This window comes from Phaseolus vulgaris, chromosome 8 (genome assembly GCF_000499845.2).
Source record: "Phaseolus vulgaris cultivar G19833 chromosome 8, P. vulgaris v2.0, whole genome shotgun sequence".
NCBI classification, from domain to species: domain Eukaryota; kingdom Viridiplantae; phylum Streptophyta; class Magnoliopsida; order Fabales; family Fabaceae; genus Phaseolus; species Phaseolus vulgaris.
In genome coordinates this window covers 15,997,182-16,008,696 of record NC_023752.2, presented here as the reverse complement: position 1 = coordinate 16,008,696, position 11,515 = coordinate 15,997,182, and the positions used below count along the sequence as shown (strand labels likewise).

Below are 11,515 nucleotides of genomic sequence, written 5' to 3'. Positions count from 1 at the left end.
TAGAAGATGATAACATGAATACATTTTTGTCTGTCTTTTTTAACATTAATGGAATTGGAACAAATATCACAATTTGAAATGTTTAGAGAGCATTTTATACACTAGGAGAAAAACAAAACAAAACCCATATAATCAAATACAGGGTTGAAAATAAAAACAGTCAAAGAACTAGGAAACTGGTAAATATTTATGATATTAACCATTTTGTGACCAAAAAGAATGAAAACAAAAAAAACCATTTCCTTTACACAGACTAGTTTATTACGTTATTTATTGCTAAGGTACATTTAACAACACCACTGCACAATTATCCTTTACTTTAGAAACACTATTAGTTTACATATAAAAAATAACCGATTTTTCTTTCTTCACTTAGTGAAAAGAAAGATCGAAAATGAAAATAAGAAAGTAGCATGAACTTATTCATGGAGTGTTGACATAAACCTTTGTCTTCTTCTTGAGTCCAAAAGGTGTAACCTCACTGTCACACACATCAGAGCCATGCCACACATGTCTAGGCACAAATCTTCTGAAATAGAAGTAATCAGAGCTCAGATGAGAGCCTTCAAGCACCTGAATCTGAGCAAAACCTGGTCTCCAATCATCGTTTCCAATGAGCTTGAGGTACAAGTAACAAATGGGGGACTCAACACATGGTGCTGTCACCTCAAATTGGTCCACCATACATGCTTGGAATGGTTTCCTTGGCATGTCATCAAGAACCCCAGGATCCAATGGGTCAACTTTCCTCAAGTGCTTGGAGTTTAGGTGCCTCACCACTATGCCATTTGACTTTGTGTCACCAAACCTTAGGCTCACAAGGTTTGAGGTTTCAGCTCCCCATGTGCATGTGGTTTCTATGGTGATCACATAGGTGCACTTTTTCTGCTTTGTGCAAACACAAGTTTAGATAACTATAATGTCAAATAACAAAATCAATTATTAAACTAATATTTCATGTTTCCTCACTAAAATTCATATTGTTTATTACAAAGTAAACTTTAAATCTAATTAAATTCCATAAAACCGACTCATGAAGTTGAGGTTTGCATCCACTTATATACAATGAAAGACTTTAATCTCTAATCGATTTAAAATCTTAAACATTATTTCTATATGATAACAAATTAGAATTTATCAGACTCTCTTAGTTATTTTTTTTTCTAATAAAAATTGGATATTGTGTTGTTGTATATGGTTTCTTCAAATCCCAACCAATTGCTGTAAGTTAAAAATTATATTTTATTTATGTATTTTAATCTAATTATAGATGGTTAATCTTCAATTTAATCTTATTAGTTGTTGATGTAATGAAAGGAATTGTATCTGCGTTGTTGACATGTCAAATCATGTTACTGTTATCTCATTATGTGTGTTAAATTTCACGCTTCTTAAAAGAAAAAACAACTAACAGATGAAGTTATTGTAGGGTATTTATAATTACATTTAAAAAATATTCTAAAAAATGAATGTTTATTACATTTACTTATAATAAATTAAATAAATAATATTTTAATATTTGAAATATTTTTTTCTCAAGTAAAAAATATATATCACTCTTTTATTGTTTATTAGAATGTAAAATTTAAAATTAATGTTAATTTATATTATAAAAATATTAAAATTTAGTTTATCTAAGAAAAGAATACTTTAAGTTTCATTTAGCAACTCAAGATTTAACATTAAATAAAAAAGTAAATTGAATTAAATAGTACTTAAAAGAACAAAAAATTAAATTAAATTTTCAAAATTTAAAAGAGTTATATATATATATATATATATATATATATATATATATATATATATATATATAGTATGTCTTAACAGGGATAACTCTTGAAAAAACTCTCTATTTGAAGAATGAGAATTCAAAATTATAACAAAAAAAGACATGGAGTTTAACTATGATCAAATAATACAACCTATTGCTTTCCTTTTGTAAGAATGTCTCCAATATGTGATATATATATATATATATATATATATATATATATATATATATATATATATATTATAAGTATAATATTGTTAAATAAAAAGAGAAATTTTTACCTTAAGTTCTGGTGGTTCAAGACTCTCACCAGCAGCAACAAGAACATGCAAAAGCACACAACAGCAAATAAATTGCCCTCCAATGATCTTCATCAACATCCCCATTTTTACTCTTTCAAGCACAATGCACTTAATCATCTCTTAACATGGAATATATAAGAAATTCTGGATTTTTATTCTTAGCTTGATTCATTCATAAAGTGCATATTCCTAAATCTTTAAAATGCCATAGCTCAATATATATGTGTTTTAATATTTTATTGAAAAATGTTCCTTTAATTTTACTATATGCTCTAATTTTTTCTTCATTAACGAAAAGAATCTCTGAGTAATCTTAATCAGTTGTCGTGTGGAAGGTTAAAGCTAGATTCCCTCACTTTTAGTCACTTCATCAGGGGGCAACCGAGTCATATTTATATTCCCTGCTCGACTTAAATGTTACTACGAATCCTTCATGGTTTTCTCTCTTCAATTACAGTTCAAACAATGTAATTTATAATAAAATAAAAATAAAAATATATAGAGAATGAGCATAATTAATGCTAACAACCTTGAATAGAAAATTCAGTCTCTCAAATTAGGATTAAGTTTTTAGACATGTGTATAGAGAAAAAAAATTGTTAAGGAAAAGCCTACTTTAGTGAACTCTATTATAGTTTATTTTAATTAAAAGATAACTTTAGTATACACATACATATAACTGAATAAAAAATAAATATACAAAGGAAATGAAAGAAATTAATTTAATAGTACAAGAGAATAAGATCTGAGGTGAAAAAACTTCAAATGTAAATATTTTGATAGTTGTGTCAGATTTAGAGAGAATACTCTTTTTTTTATAGAAAATTTGTAAAATATAGTTAATAAATTTTTAAATATACAAATAAGTAAGATGAGAAATAAACACCAATACAATATTAATAAAGCCATGTAGATGAAAACATTATTTAAAATTTAAATATTTAAGATAATAAATTTTTGAATTTTTTTAATTTAAATATAAGATTTTTTTCATATATTACTTAATTTTCTCAATTTTTTATTCCTAAGACTCAAATTTATAGAGTAAAATGTTTATTCGTTTAAAATTCAGTCCTTACATATACATTGACTCCCTTACATATAGATCCAGACCAAGTCCTTAATTACCGGTTCACAATCCATCAATAAATTGATATAAATTACAACTATTAAAAACAGAAAAAAAAAACTTTTATTAAAATGTGGAAAAAGAGGAAATTTTTTTAAAAAAATCGTAACATAATGCGTTTTACGATTCTCAATTTTTCATACTAAATGTTCATAAGATAGTTATCAAGATAACGTTTTTCATAATAAAAGCTCTCATTTGTGGAGACAAACATGATAACAACCAAGTTATTATTGCGTAATATAATGAAGGAGAATGCAGTGCCGTACATGATGAATTATACTTTCCTTGGTAAAATCTAAAAACTAAAAGGCCATTCAACCACTGACACAACAGTGGCATATCTTCAACTAAACTCATCATGCAGAGATACTAAAACGTAAATTTGATGAACAAGAAATGCTTAGTTTTAATGAGTCATGCAAATAGAACCATTTGAACAATGTATTGTGTACGTATGCTTCGAACACAAGGAGATAGGTTGCGTGATAAAGATAGCAGTTAAGGCAACGTAAATGTTCAATTTGGTTAATTATTTTCTTTCAACCATGTTATTTCTACATCTAAACTGATGCACCTTACCTTACACCTACCATTATGGAGAAGATATAGAGGGCACAGTTTGTGGGGACACTAAAAGTGGTTGAATTTTGTATTTTTTTTTCATCTTCAAGTGATAGGGGTTTAAGTGTATAGAAATGAAGAAAATACTTGTATCATGTTCTTCTAAGGGAAATACTTAACATGCTTTCTTGAAAGGGAGCTATGTTCATTGTGGTTTCCTTGCTATGGCATGCATGTTTTTTGTCATCTAGTTTGTGTTATGTCAAAGAATATGGTAAACAACGAGGATACAGTGACTACTTGATAGGATCTTCTTATCAGTTACTTTGGTTCCAAGAATATTGGTTGTGGGAGTTACATCTCACCAAAACTTCTTAAGTTTTTTCTGCTGATAATGAACCTCCATTGTCGGTGGCTTTGGGGTTTCAAACTGGTTTAAACCTGTGGTAAAAAGAGTCCATTCAAATTGATTTGGAGATTTCAGATAAGGGATATACGGATAACCTGTAATCAATTCAAGAAAACAACTAGTAAACTGAAGTTAAAGAATTGCATGATGAATTGAAAAGTATGTAATCTTTTACTTGATGTGCTGTCATAATAAATTTACAAACCAGTTCCTGTTTACTTGAACACACTTGACAATGAGTGTGTCAATGAGTTCTGCAAGATCGGTATTAAAAGAGGAAAATCTCAAAAGTGATTTGTCTTCTACAAGGAGTTCAAATGGTCAAGTGAAATAGATTGTCTTGGACACCACTCTAGAGTTGTTCTAACAACCGATCTTATTAAAAAAATGAAAAAATAACAGTTGAAGATCTTATGGAGACTTTACAAATTGCAACAACCACAAGTTATCATTCTATAAATTACCTACCAATGACTTCTACTTCATCCACAGTTTAGACTCAAACAAACAGTGTGTAAAGTTTATATTTTCTGCAGAACAAAGAAACATGAGTGCTCCCTCTCTACAATCATTTGCATTACCATCAATGTTTCTCTTCTCATTGGTCATCATCCCTCAGCTTGTAGTAGGGGGCATTACCAGACACTACCATTTTGACGTACATCTCAAAAGGACTTGATCTCTTGATCTATGCTAGATTACGTTTTTAAAAGCAAAAACCATTATTTTTGGCATACTTTCCCATCTCTGTGTGCTTTGCATCTCATAATGACTTATTTTTTATGTAGATAAAGTACCAAAATGTTTCGAGACTGTGCCACACAAAGAGCATGGTCACAGTGAATGGTCTGTTTCCTGGGCCCCGCATAGTTGCCAGGGAGGGTGATCGTCTTCTTATCAAAGTGGTTAACCATGTTCAGAACAATATCTCCATCCATTGGTAAAATTATTTTGCTTTGGAAAACTTAGTTAAGAAGAGATTGATTACCTTCAACTTTCACGTGCTAAAATAACTTGATTACCTTCCAATAGGCATGGCATTCGACAGCTTGGATCAGGGTGGGCTGATGGACCTGCCTATGTGACTCAATGCCCCATTCAAACAGGCCAAAGTTATGTCTATAATTTCACCATTGTAGGTCAGAGAGGCACTCTCTTTTGGCATGCACACATTTCATGGCTAAGATCAACTCTGTATGGTCCTATCATCATTCTTCCCAAGCTTGGAGTTCCATATCCTTTTACCAAACCTTACAAGGAAGTTCCCATTATCTTTGGTAATAATGCAAATGTGATTGTGACATGTTCCTGTATTACCTGCATGTACGTAAGAATGACCTAACATTGACATATAAAATTTTTTTTCAGGAGAATGGTGGAATGCAGATCCCGAGGCAGTCATAACACAAGCATTGCAAACAGGTGGAGGACCAAATGTGTCTGATGCCTACACTATTAATGGACTTCCAGGGCCATTGTATAACTGTTCTTCAAAAGGTATACATCAAGTGCCTCATGAGTACCAAGAGTGGTCAAATTTCCAAGATTATAAAAAACAGTACTATACCATATCCTTAACATTGGACAGGTGATTCTAAATGAAAATATTGGTATTTTTCAGATACATTCAAGCTAAAGGTGAAGGCAGGGAAGACATATCTTCTCCGGTTGATCAATGCTGCACTCAATGACGAACTCTTCTTCAGCATTGCAAATCACACTCTCACAGTAGTTGACGTAGATGCAATTTATGTTAAGCCATTTGACACTGACACTATTCTCATTACTCCTGGTCAAACCACCAATGTTCTTCTCAAAACCAAATCCAAATACCCCAATGCCACATTCTTCATGAGTGCTAGACCATATGCGACTGGCCAAGGAACTTTTGACAACTCAACTGTTGCTGGTATCCTTGAATATGAAGTTCCACCTCACTCTCTTCACTCAACAAATTCAGTCAAGAAGCTTTCACTCTTCAAGCCCATACTCCCTGCCCTTAATGACACTTCTTTTGCAACAAACTTCGCCAGCAAGCTTCGTAGCTTGGCAAGCTCTCAGTTTCCTGCTAATGTTCCCCAGAAAGTAGATAAGCACTTTTTCTTCACAGTTGGCCTCGGCACAACTCCCTGCCAGAAAAACCAAACTTGTCAAGGACCCACCAATACAACAAAGTTTTCAGCATCAGTGAACAATGTGTCTTATATACAACCAACCACTGCTCTTCTTCAAGCACACTTCTTTGGGCAATCCAATGGAGTTTACACCACTGACTTCCCTACCAAACCATTGGTTCCATTCAACTATACTGGGACCCCTCCAAACAACACCATGGTGAGCAATGGAACAAAGGTGGTGGTTCTTCCCTTCAACACAAGTGTAGAGCTTGTGATGCAGGACACCAGCATTCTTGGTGCTGAAAGTCACCCTCTCCATTTGCATGGCTTTAACTTCTTTGTTGTTGGTCAAGGTTTTGGGAACTATGACCCAAATAAGGACCCAGCAAAGTTCAATCTTGTTGATCCTGTTGAAAGAAACACAGTTGGCGTCCCTTCTGGTGGATGGGTTGCTATCAGATTCTTAGCAGATAACCCAGGTAAGTGATTTGATTCCCTCTTGTTATCTCTCTGTAATGATAATTATGGATTTGCAGTTATAAGAAGACTAAAGAATGCACGGATTGCAGGGGTATGGTTCATGCATTGCCATCTTGAAGTGCACACGAGCTGGGGTCTAAAGATGGCATGGATTGTTTTAGATGGAAAACTTCCAAATCAGAAGCTGCTTCCCCCTCCCGAAGATCTTCCAAAATGTTAATTAACACTACAACTTCCTTACCTTTCTCAATGTTTTTTCGTCTTTCCCTTTTATCTTTTTCTCCTTCAAATGGCCCTTTTTGTCATTCTTCATGCCCTAACTCACTCATTACTTCCATTTTTTTCCTTTGAGAGGAGATGAGGTGAAAGTGTATTAGGTCTGCAAATTTGCTCTCAATATTGTAATAATTTCAATGAGGAATTTATGATTTTAATTATTCGAGGTAATAAAAAACTCTATTATATTTATTATTTGGCAATAACTATCAAATATAATTTATATAAAGACTATTAGAATATTTATATAAAAACTATTTAATGATAATGTAGATCATATACCTTGCAAATTATTAAATAACCTTATATATTTTTAAAAAATCCTATATATTAAATAACCTTATTCCATAGAAATACTTAAATAACCTTTTGTCTAAGTGTGTTTCACATGTACGGACAAGCTAAATATAATTTTAATATAATTTTTTTTTTTTTTTTAATTATTATTATTAAAGTTATTATAGTTAATTCATTTTTGTTGTAGGATTTTTATTTTATTTAATTATTATACGAGAATTCATTATATATATAAACGTAATTAAGAAACTAATGCAACAATTACCATGAAAATTAAAATTAAATATCTGGTAACATCAATTTTGAAAAGGCTTAATTTATATATAGAGAATTTGGATTGCACAGGAATAAATATATTTTCATCAAAAGTGAAGTGATAGATTGTTCGGAAATGTTTACCTTGTTCCAATTAAAAGTATGATCATGAATAACGTCTAAATATGCTCTTACTTGTTTTTCTTATTTTGAGTGATGCATAAATCTTTTGTCATGTATGTGTTTGATTAAGTGACTTTAAGCTTTGGTGTAGTTTGTTATTGTAAGAAGGGTTTTATGGTCTCTTTTGGTTGAATAGTTTGTTTTTTTATAGCTCTATTTGGTATACATAAATCGGAAGGGGTTAGTTGGGTCTGGTTGAGTTGAGTATAAGGGTTGGATCACCTAAAGTGATTCATATTTATTTATTTAAATTTAAGGATATATCGAAACGTTTTTAGACTATATATCAATTATAATTGTAAACAGTAAAAGTTACTTTATACTTACTCACCATCTATACTTAAAGGAGACTTAAATTTCTTAAAATTATTACTAAATTTCAACTTCTTAATGTTCAATAACGCTAATGTGACTAAATATTAAATTAGATTAAAATAGTGTTCTATAAAGTCGATACTAAGTATTTTTGAAAAAAAAAAATTAAAATGTAGTCTATATTAAGTATATTTTAATGTAGATAATATAAAGTTTAGTGTGTCTCTAGTTGAAACTATATTATATATATATATATATATAAAATGTAGCATTATGTTGTTTCTTTATCATAATGAAATATCTATTTTTAAAAATATATAACAATTTAAATTTAAGGATCTATTTGTAAATTTTAATTTTAAATTATTTCAATCTTGATAGAATTTTAGTTATAAGTTCCATAAATCAATTTCAAATCAATTTATAATCCAATTGTAATCATAAGGTTTTTATATGATGCAAAATATAGATGATGTGGTTGCTAGCCTTTCAATGTGAACCAATGATATTTCTATTTCTTGACCAACTATATTGTAACTACAAGATGTTCTAACTCATCCTCTAACTTGTTCTATTTTATTGTGAATTTTTATATAGTTTTTTTTTGGTTTGATTTGTACAAGTCCTTCAATATAAAACAAGTAAATATGAAGGATATCATAATATATTTAAAGATAAAGTTTTACTTTGTTCAAGCTAACAAAATAGTAAGTTTTCTTTACACTGACAATTTGGTTGGCATTAACATTAACATTAGCTTTCAATTTCTATTTCTATGACACAAGAACAGCTTAACAAATCTTCACGTAACGCAAGCAAATTTCAATAAAGCTGAAAACTGAAAACAATTATTAAAAAAATAATGATTATAAAATTATAGGCAATTACTGTATGTAATTATACACAATTAATTTGATAATGATAGAATCTCATGATTAGTGGATCACTACATAATTAGCTTGTAATTTGGAGAGAGAAAATCTCCAAACACTTTTGTATATATTTCCTATACATGGAGAGACGTAAATACACATAAGAAAATAACGAATTACCATTTTTCTAACCATCTTCTTATATACCATTTTCTTATATGGGACGAGAGCACCGATCTTGGTGCTCAACAACCTCTCTATTTTTATTCGTTAAATAAGAGACCATGTCTGGCAAAGAAGGCATCAGTAACGTCGCCAAGTCGGCTGCCATGAACCCAACCAATCCCTACTATGTTCATCATTCGGACCAACCCGGACACATGTTGATGTCGACCAAATTAAACGATGCCAATTATCAATCCTGGAAGACAGTAATGGTACACACTTACGACAAAGAAGAAACTCGGATTTGTTGACGGCACACTAGAAATGTCGTCACGAGAAAAAGACCCATCCCAATTCGAATTATGGAATCAATGTAATTCCATGATTCTTTCATGGTTAAGTCACTCCGTCGAGGCAGAGATAGTTGCAGGGGTAATTCACGCGAAGACCGCCTGTCAAGTTTGGGAAGATCTCCGCGACCAGTTCGGACAGAAGAATGCGGCAACCATTTTTTAAATTCAGAAAGCAATAGCAACCATGTCTCAAGGTACGATACTACATCAAACTCAAAGCGCTAAGGGATGAACTCAAGCTATATCGTTCACCCATAGTTTGTAATCAGACAAAGGAGCACCAGATCGAGAAGGAAGAAGATAAATTGATGCAATTTCTCATGGTGTTGAATGATTCCTTCAAAACAACCAGGTCCAATATTCTCGTCATGAATCCTCTACCAAATGTTTGACAAGCGTACTCTTTGATTGTGCAAGAAGAGACACAACAATAGATGAATTTAGATCCTGGCGAGAATTTTTCAATCGCGACATCAGTGCAGGGTCGATATGCCAATTAAAAGCAATCAAAAGGTAAGACCTGTCAACACTGTAATGAGTCAGGTCATACCATAGACGAATGTCGTACTTTGAAATTTCATTGCACATACTATGATAAAAGAGGACACACAGAGGATAGATGTCGCATAAAGAAAGGGATATGGAACTCCAATGAGCGCAATGGCCAACAACAACAGATCAAAAATAACCCTAAAAGCTTTTATTTATCGGTGGCAAACATGGAAGATTCCTCTTCATTACCACATGACAACAACGAGTCCGATGGAAACTTGGTACAAGGCTTCACTGAGCAAATTTCTGCAATTGGCAAAGGCTGTTACTCGCTCAACAATAATGGTAAAAGTGACGTGTTTATAAACGTTGCAGGTATGTTTGCTCATAACTCATCTATTAATTCTGCTTTTACAAAATCATGGATTTTGGATAGCGGAGCAACTGATCACATTGCATCTGATTCACAATTTTTCACACACACTTCATCATTATTCAATGACAATATCACTCTCAAAGATGTTCTTTGTATTCCTTCTTTTAATTTAAATCTCATGTTCGTTAGTAAGATAACCAATTCACTAAATTGTTGTGTCATTCTTTTTCCACATGGTTGCGTCTTGCATGACTTGGCTACGGGGAGGATGATTGGCTCAGGTAAACAATACGCAGGCTTATACTACATGTCCCCTCTTCCAAACCAAACCTGCGCATCTCAAATTTTGACCGACCATGATTTATGGCACAAACGCCTCAGATATCTTTATCCGACACGTCTACAACTTGCATCTTCATTACTACCTATCAATAAAAATCTTATTTCCATTCATAATAATTTTAGTATTTTTCCCAAAGCTAAACAGACAAGGCTACACTTTCCTTTAAGCACAACAAAATCTCATTCTCCATTTAATTTATTGTATTGTGACATTCAGGGTCCTCATAAAACCCTAACTCATTTTAGAAAACATTTTTTCTCACTATAGTCGATGACTATACTAAGTGTACTTGGCTATTTCTTATGAATCACAAATTTGAAACCCAACATCTCTTAGAATCATTCATTACATTTGCACAAAATCAATTTCAGGCATCTATTGAAACCATCCGCATTGACAACGGATTGGAATTTGTTTCAATGTGTAATTTTTCTCAAAATAAGTATTGAATGTTAACGCACTTGCTTCTAGACTCCTAAACAAAATGGAGTAGTAAAATGAAAACATAGGCACATTTTAAACACAACAAGAGCCCTCCTATTTCAGTCTCATTTACCATTAGAGTTTTGGGGGGAATGTGTTTTAACAGCCACATATATCATTAATCAGTTACCATCACCTTTACTAAAAAATAAATCACCTTTTGAGCTGCTATAAATCACCTACCTTCACTTTCTCACCTAAAAACTTTTGGTTACCTTTGGTACGCAATTGTTGTTTCACCTAAGCAAAAATTTGATTCGCGTGCTCGACAATGCATCTTCATTGGTTATCATTGTTAGAATGTATGGCTTTAAACTAGAGGGGGGGGGTGAA

The 11,515-nt window shown here is 31.9% G+C and overlaps 2 protein-coding genes across 2 annotated transcripts; one reads left to right on the top strand and one right to left on the bottom strand.

The window, feature by feature from the left end:
• Nucleotides 1–220: 220 nt before the first annotated feature.
• LOC137826939 (embryo-specific protein ATS3A-like) lies at nt 221–2,179 on the bottom strand. Its single transcript, XM_068633100.1, has 2 exons — nt 2,053–2,179; nt 221–885 (listed from the first exon to the last, which is right to left on the bottom strand). Exons 1-2 carry the CDS (start codon nt 2,155–2,157, stop codon nt 424–426), a joined length of 567 nt encoding a protein of 188 aa, XP_068489201.1. The 5' UTR covers nt 2,158–2,179; the 3' UTR covers nt 221–423.
• A 2,219-nt stretch (nt 2,180–4,398) lies between these two features.
• On the top strand, nt 4,399–7,240 carry LOC137825701 (laccase-17-like). Its single transcript, XM_068631438.1, has 6 exons — nt 4,399–4,833; nt 4,964–5,115; nt 5,208–5,452; nt 5,544–5,672; nt 5,797–6,771; nt 6,862–7,240. The coding sequence occupies exons 1-6, from the start codon at nt 4,723–4,725 to the stop codon at nt 6,990–6,992; spliced, it is 1,743 nt and encodes a 580-aa protein (XP_068487539.1). The 5' UTR covers nt 4,399–4,722; the 3' UTR covers nt 6,993–7,240.
• Nucleotides 7,241–11,515: the final 4,275 nt, after the last annotated feature.